The 18783-nt window shown below is 40.8% G+C and overlaps 1 protein-coding gene across 3 annotated transcripts in view; it reads left to right on the forward strand.

Annotated features, from left to right (window-relative positions):
• Positions 1-8534: 8534 nt before the first annotated feature.
• Positions 8535-18783, forward strand: part of LOC126237033 (ribonuclease P protein subunit p30) — an 87573-nt gene continuing 77324 nt past the window's right edge. For all 3 annotated transcript variants that reach the window (XR_007545022.1, XM_049946792.1, XM_049946793.1), the window contains exon 1: positions 8535-8699. Coding sequence is in view for 2 of the 3 variants with exons in the window: in XM_049946792.1 (XP_049802749.1) it covers positions 8606-8699 (94 nt within the window). In the remaining variant the exon portion in view is untranslated. The remainder of the gene's footprint in view (positions 8700-18783) is intronic.

Raw genomic sequence — 18783 nt, forward strand, 5'->3', positions numbered from 1 at the left:
GTTAGGTCTGCATCCATTGAATATTGATATCTCACAACATCCATATTTGAATTATATATTGTACACAGCTTGACTTCAATTTTCTCACTTTTTTAAAAATTTTGTTCCCTGCTGAATTGTCATTGTCTTGATAAGAAAATGCCATATTTTAATTTCCTGTGATCTAAGTGTATCAGCCATAAGCACTATACCTCTCAATTCAAGTCAATTGAATTTCTTTATTTATTTGTTAACAACATACATTGTACAGTTGTAGGCAATTCATAGCCAAGGCTAGTTGTGATATAAGTTCTTATTGTAAGTTGTTTACAGTCTTACATAAAAATACAATTATCTTACATCAGTATATGTAAATAATTTTACTTTTTCATATTAAGGTATTCTCTGACAGTATAAAAGCTGTGAATTATTAAAAATCGTTTTTGCTCCACTTTGAATTTATGAAATTCTTTAATTTTCTTTATTGTAGTAGGTAATGCAGTAAAAAGTATTTTGAATTGATAATGTACACTTTTTTGGTAAAGGACTTTTTTTGTTGGTGTCTCTGTGAATGTCATCTCTCTTTCTTGTTCTGCAGTTATGAACCTGATTGTTCAATGTTGAAAATTAGTGGTGAGCCTTCAGAAAGCACACATGATTATAAATGTATAAACCAGGAAGCATCAGTATTTTAAATTCTTTAAATATTTCCCTATATGGCTCTCTACAGGAAACTTCTTTCATTATGCTAACAGTCTTCTGTTTAAGTTTGAAAGTTTGTTTTGACAAAGGTGTATTTTACCAGAAGATCACACCATATATAAGAAAGCTATACATATCAGGATAATGGGCATACAACAATGATTCAATGCTGCAGCAGTGCAGAACAGATAGTTAGGAACCCTCCTCAAGATGGAAATATTTTGGATCTAGCGGCAAGAAATAGACCTGACCTCTTTGAGGATGTCCACATCAAAACTGGTATCACAGTTATAGCAACAATGATTAGCAAAGTACAAAGGACAACTAAAGCAAGCAGAAAGATATATATGTTCAGTAAAGTAGAAAAAAAGGTCAGTAGTGTCAAATTTCAATGAGGAACTTGAAATTTCAAGCAAGGGGAGGGAACATGTAGAGGAACTCTGGTTCAAGTTTAAAAGAATAGTTGAATATGCACTGGATAGATAGGTACCCAGTAGAACAATTTATAATGGGAGGGCACCTCCATGGTATACAGTCACTGTAAAGAAACTTGTAAAGAAACAGAGATTACTGCATAATAAGTGTAAAACAAAGCATTGGGCTATGGAAAGAAAAATGCTGAATGAAACACATTTGGCTGTCAAGAGATCAACACATGATGCCTTCAGTGGGTATCATACAAGAATATTGTCAAGTGATATTTTACAGAATCCAAAGAAATTCTGTTCATATGTAAATGCTGTTAGTGTCACCGAAGGTAGTGTATGGTCCCTAGCAAATAAGAGAGGAACTGAAATTGAGGGCAGCAAAGCAAAAGCTGAAGTGCTAAACTCCATTTTCAAATGTTCCTTTACAAAGGTAAACCAAGGAGAATTGCCCCAATTTAATCCTTGTACCACTGAAAGGATGAATGAAATAAGTATTAGTGTCAGTGATGTTGAGAAACAGATGAAATTGTTAAAAACTGAACAAAGCTACAGGGCCCAATAGAATCCATGTCCAATTCTTATACTGAATTTATGGCTGAGTCAGCCCATCTTCTAACTTTAATCTATTATAGATCCCTCGAACAAAACACAATGCCCAGTTCTTGGAAAAGGCACAGGTCACACTCTTCTGAGCTCAAACATACATCTATCCTTGACATCAATTTGTTGTAGAATCTTATAACATATTCTGAGCTTAAATATACTGAGTTATCTTGAACAGAATTACCTCCTCAATGCCAATCAGCATGGATTTCAGAAACATCGATCACATGAAACCCAACTCATACTTTTCTCACATTACATACCGAAAACTTCAGATCAAGGTAAGCAGGTAGATGCAGTGTTTATTGATTTCTGAATAGCATTTGACTCATTACCACACCTATGCTTATTGTCAAAGGTATGATCATGTGGGGCATCAAGTGACATTTGTGACTCGACTGACGACTTTTTGGTAGGGAGGACACAGCGCTTTACCTTGGGTGGAGAGTCATTGTCAGCTGTATGAAGTATGTTGCGACCAGTGCTGATCATGTTGTTCATTAATGGCCATGAAGACAATATTAATAGTAAAATCAGGCTTTTTGCAAATGATGCAGTTATCTATAATAAAATACTATCTGAAAGAAGCTGCTTAAATATTCTATCAGATCTTGATAAGATTTCAAAGTGGTGCAGAGATTGGCAACTTCCTTTAAATGTTCAAAAATGTAAAATTGTGCTTTTCACAAAATGAAAAAAAAATTTAGTGTCCTTTGACTATAATATCAATAAATCACTCTTGGAATTGGCCAACTCATACAAATACCTTGGTGTAACACTTTGCAGGAATATGAAATGGAATGATTACAAGGGTTCAATCATGGATAAAGCAGGTGGTAGATTTTGGTTTACTGATAGAATTCTGGGGAAATGCAATTAGTTTACAAAGGAGGTTGCTTACAAATCACCCATGTGACCAGTTCTAGAATACTGCTGAAGTGTGTGGGACCTATACAAGATAGAACTCGCAGGGAATGTTGAATGTATACAGAGAAGGGCAGCATGAATGGTCATGGGTTTGTTTTAATCCATGGGAGAGTGTCACAGAGATACTGAAGGAACTGAAATGAAAGACTCTCGAAGATAGACATAAACTATGGATCATGAGGATAAGAGTAGAATAATTACTGCATGCACAGAGGCATTCAAACAATCATTCTTCCTGCTCTCCACTTGTGAATGGAACAGGAAGAAACCCTAATAACTGGTACAGTGGGACATTCCCTCTGCCATGCATCTCATGGTGATTTGCAGAGTTTGGATGTAGTAGTTGTAGGAAGCATTCTCAGCACATAACAGGATTTACTCAGTTTTTTACTCATCCACCCACATGCCTTGAAATTTTGTGGATGGAGCATGCACAATAGAATAATTACCAAACTTGACTTTTATGCTGCTTTTAGCTTTACTTCTAATATTACTTAAAACATTCATACTGTTTTTTCCCTTATCTATGACCAAAATGTTATCCCTAAACCATTTATTGCCTCAGAGATATTCTGCTGTAGGTCACCAGTAATTTCTATTGTCTATCAGAGAGATAAGGTTTGATCCAATTGAAGGACAGTCCCCTGACCCCATAACAATCCAAGCAAGACCTTACTAAGCAGTAAGTCATGGCTGATTAGATCTAAGGCTTTGGTTAAATCTAAGAATATCCCACAGTTTACTTCATTTCTATCCAAGCCATTTAGGGCCATTTTCATGAATCAAATGACTGCTGTTTCTGGTTGATCTGTTCTTCCTACATTTATGTAGGGAAGCAATGCCTAACCAATAATCCTTCTTGACTTTTTATTACCATAAAAACATACTGTATTACAGCTTACACTACTCTGGTACCATGTCCCTTTTTTGTTTGGGAACTTATACTCCCTGATGATATACCCATTCCACTGAGTTGTTTTCAATTACAAGGTCAAGGACCATGTCATTACCACGTAAGGAGTGGCAGGCACCCCAGAGATTGCCCACTAATGGCAGTCATGCGTCAGTAGTTGTTCACTCCATTGGTTTGCAGCACACTTTGAGCTTAAGGATTTTGTGATGGAGAATACACATTCCACACAATCTGATGATTAAGCCAAGATCCTTATTCTCTGTGACAAATGACTTTCAACTGACACACCTATCTATGTGTGGTGGATTCCAGGACTAATTGGCACGATCCGTTACAGCCATTTGGATAAGATGACTGTAATCTCGATTGCTAGCGATATGAGTCCATTGGGATCCAGCGTTCCGTATTACCCTCCTGAATTACACTACTGGCCATTAAAATTGCTACAGCAAGAAGAAATGCAGGTGATAAATGGGTATTCATTGGAGAAATGTATTATACTAGAACTGACATGATAACATTTTCACGCAATTTGGGTGCATAGATCCTGAGAAATCAGTACCCAGAACAACCATAATGGCCTTGATACGCCTGGGCATTGAGTTAAACAGAGTTTGGATGGCGTGTACAGGTACAGCTACCTATGCAGCTTCAACGCGATGCCACAGTTAATCAAGAGTAGTGACTGGCATATTGTGACAGGCCAGTTGCTCAGCCACCATTGATCAGACGTTTTCAGTTGGTGAGAGATCTGGAGAATGTGCTGGCCAGGGCATGAGTCGGACATTTTCTGTATCCAGAAAGGCCCGTACAGGACCTCCAACATGCGGTTGTGCATTATCCTGCTGAAATGTAGGGTTTCGCAGGGAACAGATGAAGGGTAGAGCCACGGATCATAACACATCTGAAATGTAATGTCCACTGTTCAAAGTGCCATCAATGTGAACAAGAGGTGACCGGGACGTGTAACCAATGGCACACCACACCATCACGCCGGGTGATAAGCCAGTATGGCTATAACGAATACACGCTTCCAATGTGCATTCACCACGATGTCATCAAACACAGATGTAACCTTCATGTTGCTGTAAACAGAACCTGGGTTCATTTGAAAAAATGACATTTTGCCATTCATGCACCCAGGTTCGTCGTTGAGTACACCATCGCAGGCGCTCCTGTCTGTGATGCAGCGTCAAGGGTAACCACAGCCATGGTCTCCAAGCCAATAGTCCATGCTACTGCAAACGTCGTTGAACTGTTCGTGCAGATGGTTGTTGTCTTGTAAACGTCCCCATCTGTTGACTCAGGGATCGAGACGTAGCTGCACGATCCATTACAGCCATGCGGATAAGATGCCTGCCATCTCCACTGCTAGCGATATGAGGCCATTGGGATCCAGCATGGCGTTCCGTATTAGCCTCCTGAATCCACCGATTCCATATTCTGCTAACAGTAATTGGATCTCAACCAAAGGAGCAATGTCGCGATACGATAAAGCACAATTGCGATAAGCTACAATCCGACATTTATCAAAGTCGGAAACATGATGGTACGCATTTCTCCTCCTTACATGAAGCATCTCAATAAAGTTTCACCAGGCAACGCCGGTCAACTGCTGTTTGTGTATGAGAAATCGGTTGGAAACTTTCCTCATGTCAGCATGTTGTAGGTGTTGCCACCAGTACCAACCTTGTGTGAATGCTCTGAAAAGCTAATCATTTGCATATCACAGCATCTTCTTCCTGTCGGTTAAATTTCGCGTCTGTAGCACGTCATCTTCGTGGTATAGCAATTTTAATGGCCAGTTGTGTAGTATCATGGTGATGGCTTGGGGCGCCACACTGAGAGAGGCAGAAAGACCACCCAAGTTCAAGACTTGTATAGAGTGTATATCACAGTTAGTAGCGAAACTGACTTGGGAGAAAGTGTGCAATGGATGGGGAAGGGGGGGGGGGGGCAAATAACAATTCGCTTGTGTGGGAAAATGTTCTCAAACTGACCCTGCATCAGTGGCCACTGAAGCATGACCAGAGATTACGTTAATGATGGACTTGTGCCACTGGCAGTCCCTACTGCAGGGCTCTGAAACTGCTAGGCCTGTGGAGGGGACTATATAGACCAGTAGGATGTTAGACTTGCTACACAAAAAGAAAAGTAGTATACTACCCACTGCAAATGCTCAGGGCCTCATGTTCGACAATCGTATACTTGCAGGAAAGTTACCGACTTGCATGGTGTGCGGTCGTGTGCGCATGTGTGTATGTATGTGTGTGTGTGTGTGTGTATGTGTGTGTGTTTTCGAAGTGAGAGGGTGTCATCCATGATGGAAGGAAAATATGGATTGGGAAGAAAATGGAAAAAAAAAGTAAATGTTGGTAGGTGAGGAAAGAACATGGAGACGAATGGAAAGCAGCAACCATAGCAAAACCCCTAGGAAGAATACATCAGCTCCCCTGCTTGTACATGGACATTGCAGGGATGTACAGGATGGGACAAATAGAGGACGTTGTACCTTGGACCATTAAATTATATTTTTAAATAAAACACAAATATACAGTTTTTATTACATCAATACCATACATTTTGTTAGTGTATAGTATAATACATTATGACACTCTTTATGCATCACTTTACATCGTACATTGTGGTGAAGTCTACAGGGAAATACAACCAAGAACTTTGCCTATGGGATGTTCCAACAGAGGAAGGTTTAGGAAGCTTCAGTACAACATGTTCCATAGGTACAAGGTGTCCGGTCTTGGCATAGAGAATTTATTGCCTTTCCCAATTCTCTTTAGCTACTGAACTTCATACTCATTACCAATGACTTTTGATACATAGTATGAAATATTCTTTTTTCCAGCAAGACAGGTCACACCATATTCTCCTTCTTTCAGCTCTGTTCCAATTTCAAAATCATCTATTTCGTTTTCGAGGAACTGTGATCTTAATATTTCCAGATCATCACCACTTGTATTGTTCAAATTTATTTCACAATTTTCGTCTTCGGAGGAAGGGTCTGGAAATTCCGGACAACGTGTGACTCGGAATTTATTCTTCTTCTTGTCTTTTTTCTTGTTTTCAATTTCATTTCTCTCTGGTGTATCCGTTAGGATTCTAGTCTTTCCAGCACTTTGTCCACAAGTTATCTTCCGTAGTCCTGCTTTGGGATGTAGACGCAACGTTTCTGATGATATATGATTATCTTCTGTCAACTGTGCTCCCAGTTATGAGAGCAGTGTGGACAATTTCTTCAATTTCCTTTGGTTCATCAGACTCATAAGGTCTATCGGTAACATTTGCATTCAGGAATTCAAAGTCACCAAAAATATTCTCATCTACTGGATAAATTTCAGTAATCTTAAAGCCCTTTTCAGTATTTTCCTTGGTGAGCGCTATCCTAAATGCCTTACCTACAATGCCTGAGATATCATAAATTGACGCTGGTTTCCCAGGATTAGTCAACATCCATCCATTCATGGCAGTGTTGTAGAAAGCTTCAGATGGTCCAAACACTGTGCAGTCAAGTGGTAGCAGTTTGTGCGATGTATGTGAAGGCAAAGTTAATAAAACTACACCACTAGTCCTGCATGGATCAATTGCGTTCTAAGAAATGTGAGACTCGTGGTTGTCCAGGACCAGTTCTGTGACAGTATTGGCTTCTCACATGATATAAAATGGTTTAAAAAATCTAGATAGAGTTAATTTGACCACCTTGATGGATTTGCTCGTCCGATATTTCCAGCTGGGGATCCGAATAACCTGTGGTCCTTAAAGTGCACACACGGGAATATTAGCATCGGTGGAACACGATTTCCTATGGCACTGACAGCAACTATCATCGTAATATTCACTCCTCTCTCTCCAGAAGTCATGCTACCAATCTGCTTGGTGCCTTTCTCACAATAACTTTTGGTGGAATATGGACCGTTGAATTTCCAGTTTCATCAAGATTTTAAATTTTGCTTGGTGGAAAATGAGTCCTAGACATAACAGTTAAAAAATTCAGAAACATTTGCATAACTGAAGACCTTAAGTTCGAGACAAGCTTGTTGCTGCTGGTTTTCTTAACGAAAGGGAATGAAACCTCTAAACCACATTAAACCTCCTGATTTAGTTTTATCCCATTCATCTGGAATACTTACATCATTGGCTACAGCATTATCATAAGCAAGTTTCAATGCTTTCCTTTTGTCAGTCCATAATTCAGTCTTGCTGCTTGCTTGAAGTATTCCACTGGTTCCATTTCTTGTTGTTCTGAAATCACTATTTTTTACATCGTTCCTGGATACATATACAAATCTGTCTTCTTCATTGCCCAGCATAGTTAAAAAATGTCGTGTCAAGGCAGTTCTTTAAAGTCCATACTTCTTTGCTGCAGATCTAACCTTAGTTTTATTGGATAAAACATACTTTACAGCTTGAGAGAGTGCATCGCTGTCCACCTTTTTCCTGGTTTTTCCAGTTTTACTTGGTGGCATTTTCCTACAAATAAAGTAAACAAATAGGAGATCGAAACAAAAATATTTAAAACATCATGTTGTACCTTGGGCCATGGACCAAGGTACAACAGGTGCTGTGGCCCAAGGTACAACAACCAGCATCTTGCTGACCAGGATCCTCTGCTGTGTTTCTTTGCACCCTGGAACTCTGTTCTCAGTGCCACTCTTATTTGCCCCACCCTGTATTTTCAATTTCCAATTGCAAGCAATTCATCCTAGACGCAAGACGTACTAGTTCAACAATCTACCGCCATGAACAAGACTGTAGCGTGTCATCACAGCCGTGAGGGAATAGAATGTATTGTACAGGGAACAGTAATCTCTATATATAAGCGTGATAGCGGCAATAAATGTTTATCTGCTATTTGGCTAAGAAATAGTTACAAGTGATGATATCATGACTTGCATAGACTGTGTTGTGTTGCATAGAGCAGAGAGGGCTTTGTTCGTAGTGTTGGCAACACCGTTTGGGAGCGAAATTTTGTTTGTATACAGTCACCTTGTGTCACATGTGCTTGGTGAATATACAGCCGTGAATAAAGAAGACAAAAATGAACAACTACAAAGCATTCTATGATTTAAATATCGCCATAAACGAACAAGATGTGACAAGATTACGTGACATCTGCGATACACTTGTGACTTGTAAGGTTACTTCTTATAAATTATAACATGTAAACAAATGATGTCCAGTTGATAATCTGTTTCAGACAATACTGTGTTTGTAATTTAACTTACTTTTTTAGACAGTTGCTTGAAACAGAATACTCATCCAGTTTCCTAAGGAGAACAGGTTAGTCCTGTCTTAGCTTGGCTAAAACAAAACCCGAAATGCCCATTGCTGTACATAGCGCGAGTTCCAGTGGGGCCCAAACGAGAATAATGATAATAATAAACTAAAAGAATGTTGGCGTTAGCTGACTTTATAGTATATATCTAACAGTCAGTTGTGCTAAATAGAAAAAAAGTCCTGTTTCAGTATGGGTATAGCGAAAACACATCGTGCATTATAACTATACACAGCTGGCTAAATTAAATTAGCAGGAGGCCATCGGTATTTCCTACTGCAGAGAACTGCTTGGTCTTAAGGTCTAGACATAGTTTCAGTGTGTCTTCTTTTCTCTAATGCAGAAGCAGAGTGTTGCTTCTAGCAAAACCACAATGAAACAGTCAAATACCGAATGAATCACAAGTTTCAAAAGTGTGCAATAACGATTTCGCATTAAGACTCTACTGTATTACTTTAACGTAATTAATAATTCATATGTATGAAAGTCGTGATTAGAAACTGTATACTATAATGAAATTCTGAACGTCCATTTGTGTCGGTTTCAGAGGTTTATTATTTCAGGCTTGATGAAAATACAGTACTCAGTAAAACTGTTTTCATTGTAAATCTCACGTAATAGTTGTATGTTTTGTGGTTAAAAGAGTATCTTGGCAATTTCATCGGGAGAAGTTTATAATAACTGGAACCAAGGGATGTACCCCCCTGTCATGCAATTTACTGTGATTTACAGAGTATGTTTGTAGATGTAGGAGGAGCAAAAGTGAATGTGTTTTTCTTGTCCTTGTCGTGGTCTTCAGCCCAAAGACTTGTTTGACGCAGGTCTCCTCAGTAGTCTGTCTTCTGCAAGCACCTTCATTTCTACATAACTAATGTAGCCTACATCTATTTGAACCTTCTTGCTGTATTCAAGACTTGGTTTTTCACTAGAGGGGAGAGGAGGAGATGGACAGAGAGAAGGGGACATGGAGAAAAATGACACTGAGAGAGAGGAGCGAAGACGAGATGGACAGTGAGTGGGGGAGGGAAGGAGGTGGGCAGAGAGAGAGGGGGAAAGAGGAGATGGACGGAGAAAGGGGGAAAGAGGAAATTGACAGAGAGAGAGGGTGGAAGTGGAGATGGACAGAAAGGGGGTGGGGGATGAATATGGTCATAGAGAGGGATGAAGTGAATATGCTTGTAGAGAGCAGGGAGATGGTTGTTTAGAGGGGGAAAGTGGTGATAGAGAGATGGGGGGAGGAGGAGATGTCTGTAATACATGTATTATTATAAGAAGCTATGATTCAATGGTGACTGATGTTAGTATTGAATCCATAGTTTTTGGGGTTCATAGACCTACTGGTGACAGGCACAGTGATGTTTCACTACAAGATTTGACTGTAGGGGGTGGCAAGACAGTGACATATCGGCGTAACTGTGTAATATGTGAAGGAATTTCTACCAGTTTCACTTACTGTTGGGAAAAATTTACTGTGACAGTAGCACCTCTATAGCTCCCTATGCTGAGGGTTTGGAGTGAAAAGGCATAACATAAAACCATAACTCAGGAATGTCTGAACCAGTTTCCCCAAATTTTGTGTATACACAGGACATTATTTGCATAAAAACTCTGTGGGAGTAAGATGGTCCTACCACAACGAGGGGTGGATGTGACGTGTGGGAATGTCCAAAAACTACCTGCTAGTATTTTGTTCCTTGGAATTAGTTGACTCGGAACACAGTGAAAGTATGAAGTTCAATCTGTCTCTCATTTGTGTTGTTCAGTACAGCAACCACATCATGTGGTGGAGCCATAGATCCTGTTGCATGGCTCAATACCACAAATGCATTTAATGTCCTCTCTAGAGTTGCTCGATATCCAACAACGGAGAATCAGGCAGTTGCCAGTGATAGTCTTTTTTTCTCAAAACTACAATCAGTTGCTAGCAGAATTACAAGTATCCTCAGAATTCAGATGAAACTAAAGGGTTAATTTTTGCTAAATGTATAACGATGCAAGTACCTTCTGCATGATGCGTCACTGCGAGGTAACATAGCTTGGTGAAACTTGGACCATACATAGAAAAAACTGCTAAGGTATAGAACAGAAGGTAATTGATGGAATACACTATGAGATGAATGGAAATGACACTTCTATTCAGAGGCAATAATTATACTGAAGTCTCCACAATTTATTATGGGCCCCTGAATTCTACAAAAGATGAGATAGGATGTGTCATCATGATGGATAGCAGTGCATGCTCTGCGACATGCTTACTACAAGGTTGTGGTAGGGTGTTCAATTCCTACACCAATGGAGTTGAGTACTGCTGAATGGTTGTCCTTGTTTGTGGACATGCTGCAATATTATGTCTCCCCAACGTGTCCCACAAGTGCTCAATTTAAGTCTGGGGGATGGGCAGGCCAGTCCGTTTGTTGAATATCCTCTTCTTCTAAGAGCGTCTCCACCTGCACAGTTCAATGTGATCAGACATTGTCTCCATAAAAATGAAGTTGGGGCCAAATACACTCTTGCCCGTGCACATGGGAAGGAGTACAGTGTCACACTAATTTTGACTGGTGAGTGTACCGTGTTCAGAGATTTGTAGGGCAGTATGCCCTTGCAATTTTTATTTTGTGAAGATCCATTCAAAGACTGCAATTTTGCAGGTTTTACCAAGCTTCTCTTGAGATGTATTATCTGACAGTAATGAGCAGAGAGACCAAGATCTTTTATAAAAACCATACACTTTTCCTCCATCAATACCTGTAATTACATGGTATAAGGTTGATGCTGAACTTTATGATACTGTATTCATACCATTCCAAAAATGTTTAGGAAGTTATCACTAATTTCACCCTCAATGCTGATATTGATATTCATTTCCAAGATTTAAGTTAAGTTGTTGCAGAAAGTGTTCATATTACCACTAGGTGAATGTACACACAAAATGATTAACTTTTTAAGGATGCCTAGCTCATTAATTGAACGGCAGATAGCGCAAAATGTTTATCAGCACAAATTGCTATCAGAATTTCTTTAGCATTAAAATATGTGCTGCTTTTGATGTAAATACACGATCCCTCACCTTTCAACTTAGTCTTGCAGTAGCATCTTGCTGTTTCATATAAGGACAAGACTGTGTACAGTATTTCAGTGTCTCTGCTTCAGTGCTGCCTAATATATACTACTATGCTGTTCAGAGACTATTATTCTGTTTCAGGCTAGTGTACTTTATTTTTAATAGACAGCATATTTTGATGGAGAATAGGTAACTTACTTATTTACTATGGTGGCCACACAAACTGTAGTCAGTCTTTGGTCTTGCCAATCAGTCTTTTCCATTTCTTCGGTCCACGTATTCTTCTCCAGCTAGTCCCATCATACTCATATCCTGTGTAATCCCATCAATCTATCTTGCACTGGTCTGTTATCTTTTATTTTCTCTTCCACCATCTGCCTGGTGATTTGGCCTTCTCGCTGAATTATGTGGCCCCATCATTTCAGTCTCCTCTCAGTAATCACTGCAACAATATCCAGTGATTTATACAACTCGTGTAGGTCACTGTTTTTGCTTTTTCTCTAGTTGTCTGTATCCTTTACTGGTCCAAAAATATATGTCTGAGCAGCAATCTCAGATATCAACAATTGTTATTCTTTGTTCTGGGTCGGAGTTCAGGTGTCTCCTGCATTTAGGACCACTGGTCGTATTACAGTCCTGTGCATCCTAATCTTTGTGGACCTCAATGTAATCAAAGACTTCAATAACTTTCTGAGTGTAAATATTGACCTACTTAATGGTTGAGTTCTTACCATTATTTCCTGGTCTGTCTTATTCCTTCAACTTTGTATTGCCCAAGAGATTAGAACTCTTTCACCCTTTCAGAGACTTTATCATCCACATCTGAACCTTTGTTATTGTTTTCTCTGCTTACTGTGAGGTATTGGATCTTATCCATATTCATCTTCATGCCTGCTCTCATTGCCTCTTCCATGAACACACTTACCATCTGAACCAGATCTTGCTCATTCTGTGCTATTAATATTACATGATTCACGTAGGTTGAACTTCTCAAACAGCCTTTCATTCACTTTCACTGTGCATGTTGTCTCTTGAACACAAGCTTGTGCTAGTTTCATTAGTTATCTTGGAACTTGCACCTTTTTTAGCTTTTGCTATATTGCTTGCGTGCTTTTTGGAAGTCCACAAAGAGGCAGTGAATATCTGTGCAAAATTCCCGGCTCATTGATAACACTTGCCTCATTATATGCAGTTGCTCAATGGTTGACTTTTCCTTCTGCAAACCTTGCTTTTTGGAATTCAAATATACCTCAACTATGGTGTTAGCTATCCTAACAGCAGCAGTATCTTATAAGCTGTACATAGGAAGTAAATTCATCTGAAGTTGTTGCATTCCTGCAGAATAGATAATTATGAGTGAATTTCTGTTGTTTTTGTCTTTGTGATTTCTGTTTCTCTCATAACTGGCGATTGTGCACTCCACTGTGGTACATATACATCTACATACACACTCCGTAAGCCACCGTATTTCATACTCCCGCAATATCCTGAGGCGCCTCTCCCCAATTCTGGTAGCTGGAACCTGTTACCTCTTAAATATGGCAAACAACATGGACCTAAGCAATAAACAGTCAGATGCATATTTCCTCTGGTAGACAGCGAGTGTACTACTGAAAAGCTGTAGTTTTATGCTGAGATAAAAATGAGCACTAGAATCCTTCTAAAAATTAATCATTAATATTAATTAACTGAACAAAACACTTCTTTCCTTGTTTCATAAAACTTTATTGTTTTGTATAACCTAGATTTCTGGTTTTAAATCCATTTTACAGTACAAGAATGTTACCAAAGTTGGTAACAAACAAAGATAAAAATCTTTCAACTTCTTAATTTATCACTTCTAGTTTTAAACCATAAAAGTTATCTCTGTAATATGTACAGTTTAAATACAAATAAGAAAATACACAGTAAATACAACTGTCATGAATGAGCACCGGTGACTATGCAGACACATGGACAGAAGCAGTCTAGTAACAGGCAAGTCTATCATAACAGTCACTGAGCAGTCCTAATCGACAAGTACAGCCTTCAAAGAATGCGAATGATGCAAGAGAGTCCAGGCCACATTGCTTGGCTTGCAGTTGTCCCCACTCAGCCAACGGTAGTGCTAGGAATTAGTGATTGTTTGGGATGTGTGACCTGAGGTGTGAACAATCACAAAGGCGGTTGAGCACCCTTCTGAAGGTGACCACCAGTTGGAAGGAGTGTACCATTGGAGATGCTAGCAGTCGTAGGGGATTTTCTCACAATGAGCCAATCATCTTTTTCACCATCAGTGTCTACCAAACGTAACCGGAATGAAGCTAACTATTCGAAGACCCTCCCATCTGCACCATGGTTCTTTGTGCTTTCACATACTGAAGACAGTCAATCCTTTGCTACGATAAATCCGTTCATTATACAGAAAGGTGTTGATGCAATGGCTGACCCTGTGAAATCCTGCTGTCATTAATGAAACGGCACTTTGCTCTTGGAGACTACATCTGATCCTCAAGCACAACTACTTGCAGCTTTGCACATCTGCAGCTGTTCTGTTAGTGTCAAGGCCCATTGCACGCTGAATTCTTCCCGTGGTGTTATTTACACTAGGCTGCTTGGTGGTCTGACTGGGGCAGAAATCCAAATGTACCTCTCCGATCAGGGTGCCATTCCAGACCATTGAGTGCCATTGCAGTCCATCAGGTGATGAAAAAAGTAGATGCATCCTTAATGCCGACACGCCCTCTTTTTCTCACTTTTGATAGAGTAGTGCCTCCATTAAAGATCAAAGCAGGCCATGAAGTTATCGCAGTACGACCGTAACTTCCAAAACCAATGCACCGCTACTAGTGTCACCATTACAACCACAGCCGAGAGATCTGTCGCCACCCAGCCAAATACGTAACCTGTGTTAGGGACACTCATGAGGGTGATTGTCTGCCTCCTCCTCCCCGCTGTATCAACTGCAACAGCGACCGTGCTGCTGCCTCCTGAGATTGCCCTGTGTATCTGGATGAGCAGGATATACAAGAGATCTGGGTGAAGCAAAAATCAGGCCATGAAGTTACCACAGTACGACCGTAACTTCTGAAACCAATGCACCGCTACTAGTGTCACCATTACAACCACAGCCGAGAGATCTGTCGCCACCCAGCCAAATACGTAACCTATGGTAGGGACGCTCATGAGGGTGATTGTCTGCCTCCTCCTCCCCGCAACAGCGACCGTGCTGCTGCCTCCTGAGATTGCCCTGTGTATCTGGATGAGCAGGATATACAAGAGATCTAGGTGAAGCAAAAAGTACCTTACCCAGTCAGTCGCAACTTGTTGGCTGATCTCAAACCCTGCATTTTACCATCTGGTGCCTACAGTACTGTTATTGCTTGCTGCATATTGCTCCACAAACGACATGGCCACGCAGACATGTGACCTCAAATTTAGAACTGCGGTTGTGAAATCACCCAGTGTCGTGGTAGCATCCCTGTCTCCTCCTCCAACTGTGCAACAAGCCACAAACTTTCACCTCACGGGGTGAAGTCACCTGCTTCGCAACCGGTAGGCTGGAAAGGACAGAAGAAATACTCCCGCAAAGACTTTCTACGTCCCTCCAGCCAACAAACATCTGAGTCTTCCTCCGCCAACTGGAAAGGCTCGAAGAAGTCCAACAAAGGCAAACGGTCTTCTCCTTCACTGACTCGGAGATCCTCTGTGACAGTGTTGCCACCTGATACCCTTGTCCAGCCGTCCACTGTGTCACCGGTGTGCACCACCAACCATTTCATTCTTTCTTTATTTTATTTGCACATCAAGTTCCATAGGACCAAATTGAGGAGCAAATCTCCAAGACTATGGAATGTGTCAGTACATGAAATTACAAGATAAAAGTAATAACAGATAAAAATAAAACGTTTATGAACCTGTGAAAAGTTAAGCCATAAGTTTACGTAAATGCAATCAACAATACAACAAGAATCAGCTTAATTTTTCAAGCAACTCCTCGACAGAATAGAAGAAATGATGCATGAGGAAACTCTTCTGTTTCAATTTGAAAGCACATGGATTACTGCTAATATTTATGAATTCTAGTGGTAGCTTATTGAAAATGGATGCAGCAGTATACTCCCACACCTTTCTGCACAAGAGTTAAGGAAGTCAGATCCAAATGCAGGTTTGATTTCTGCTGAGTATTAACTGAGTGAAAGCTGAATATTCTTTGGAATAAGCTAATATTGTTAACAAGAAATGAGAGTAAGGAATTTATATATTGAGAGGACAATGTCAAAATACCCAGACTCGTGAACAGGGATTGACAATAGGTTCGTGAACTTACACCACTTATTCGCCGAACTGCCTGTTTCTGAGCCAAAAATATCCTTTCAGAATGGGAAGAGTTACCCCAAAATATAATACCATAAGACATAAGCAAATGAAAATAAGCAAAATAGACTAATTTTCGCCTTGGAATGATCACTCACTTCTGATATCGTTTGAATAGTAAAAATGGCAGATTAAGTCTTTGAACAAGATACTGAATGTGGGTTTTCCATGACAGCTTACAATCTGAACACCTAGAAATTTTAACTATTCAGTTTTACTAATCATATGCCCATTCTCAAGTCTCATAATTTACTAACCACTGCACCACCTTGGCCCCTCTGTGCAGTGGCCCATGTTCACCTTGGACTTCATTCGCTTCCTAAAAACACAACTCCAGCCTCACTCTATTGCCATAAGTTCCTCAACCTTTGCATGGAACTTTGCTGTAGTATCTTTGTGTACACTGATGGCTGTCAGGCTGATTGTGGTGTCTGGTGTGCCTTCGTCATTGGTACCAACGTTTTTCGGTATCGGCTTCCAGACCACTGCTCAGTATTTACAGCAGAGCTCTTCGCCCTGTATCAGGCCACACAGTACATCCGGTGACACAGGCTTTTCACTTGCGTTATCTGCTCTGGCTCTCTCAGTGGCACCGAGCGAGGTGGCGCAGTGGTTAGACACAGGACTTGCATTCGGGTGGATGACGGTTCAATCCCGCGTCCGACCATCTTGATTTAGGTTTTCCATGATTTTCCTAAATCACTCCAGGCAAATGCCGGGATGGTTCCTCTGAAAGGGCACGGCCGACTTCCTTCCCCATCCTTTCCTAATCCGATGAGACCGATGACCTCGCTGTCTGGTCTCCCTCCCCAAACAACCCTCTCTCAGTGGCCTTCAGAGCCTCAGTGTACTGTATGCTGTTCATCCCTCAGCACAATGCATCCAGGAGAGCCGTTACTTGCTCACTTTTCAAGGAGCCGTTATGATGTTTATGTGGGTTCTTGTTCATGACAGTATGATGGGAAACGAGGCTGCTGGCACTGTTCCCAATACTGCAGTCCTTGGCCCACTAGTTCTTCCATTCCTCCCAATGATTTCTGTGTTGCCACTGTCAACAGATAGTGTCACCATGGCATCACCACTGGTCCTCCATTCATGGGAACAAGCTCCAGGGTATTAAACCTCTTAACATCAGCTTGGACGACTTCCTCTTGCGCCCTCTCGCTGCAAGGTCCATTTTAGCTAGGTTGCGTATTGGGCACTGTCTTTGTAGCCATCCCCATTTCTTAACTGGTGCCCCCTCTACATTATGTGCTCATTACCCTCTACCTCTGACAGTTTGCCATTTCCTGACAAAAACAGCTTTTTTTAACCACTTGTGTTCGCATTTATGTTTGCTGTCTGATTATTGGCTGTTTAAGTGAACGACACGCGGGCTGTCAACCACGTTTTACTTTTTATCTGTAGTAACAATGTGGCGAAGGACATTTAATCTTTATGGCATATTTGATGGACCTTTCTCCAGTCACTATTTTTAGCTGTCTTTCCTTCCGTCTATTGGTGTTCGTGTCTGGTCTTTTTTTAACTCCTGGTTTTCTTTGTGTTTTGTGGTTCTGACATGGCCACATATGACCCTAGTTGTTTTTATGTCCTAAAACAAAACAAAACAAAACCAAAGACACTGCTGGATCTGATGGTGGGAGAGTGACTCGCTACTGCTGCCCAAAGTGAACTTCGCTGCTGCGCCTCACTCACACCATCAACCTTCCAGGCTGCCAATTGAGGCTGCCTGGGGTCTATTGTGAAAGGCATAAGTGCACATCGGCATGGGGCTGCATTGTCCAGGGCTTTTGCCACGCAGCAGTGCGGTCTTGTAGGTGCTGACAAACAGAGTCATTACTGGGTCTACTGACGAATCTGCCAAGCACTTTATTTAACTGCATTTAAAGGTGCACACAATACTCTCTGCCTCATCATTTGATTGTGCATGAAGCGGTGTGGACATGCAATACCATTTCTGGCACAGAAATCTTGAAACAATGCTGATGTGAACTGTGGCTATTTGAGACACAGTCATCTGGGGCAACCTTTGAGTCACAAAGACCTGGGTGAGACCCTGCACTGTAGCTATCATGGTGGAGGAACAAATCTGCAGAATGTGTGGATAATTGGACAGTGTATCGACCACCATCAACCACGTAGTGACAGAAGGGTCTCGCAAAGTCAATGTGAATTTGGTTCCACTGCTGATGTTGTGTGGACCATAGAGTGAAAGTTCGTGGTGGCGCCACCTGCTGTTCAGCACACTATTTGTTCTCGCAGATGATCCTCTCAATAGCTCAGTTGATGCCAGACCAATAGACAAAATGCAGTATGAGGACCTTCATCTGGGTCATGACCTAGTGGCCATGGATACAATCCTGCAGGACTGAAAGCTTGATGACCTGCAGTTCATCCAAATTGGTGCCAAGGAGGAGAGTGTTGTTGACTACTGCCAGCCAATTACAGAGGAGAAAATAAGTATGGAACAGACCAGGCTCATTTGCAGGCAGGCACATGGGACAACCATTGCACATGAAATCAA

The sequence above is a fragment of the Schistocerca nitens genome, chromosome 2 (assembly GCF_023898315.1).
Source record: "Schistocerca nitens isolate TAMUIC-IGC-003100 chromosome 2, iqSchNite1.1, whole genome shotgun sequence".
In the NCBI taxonomy this organism is placed as follows: domain Eukaryota; kingdom Metazoa; phylum Arthropoda; class Insecta; order Orthoptera; family Acrididae; genus Schistocerca; species Schistocerca nitens.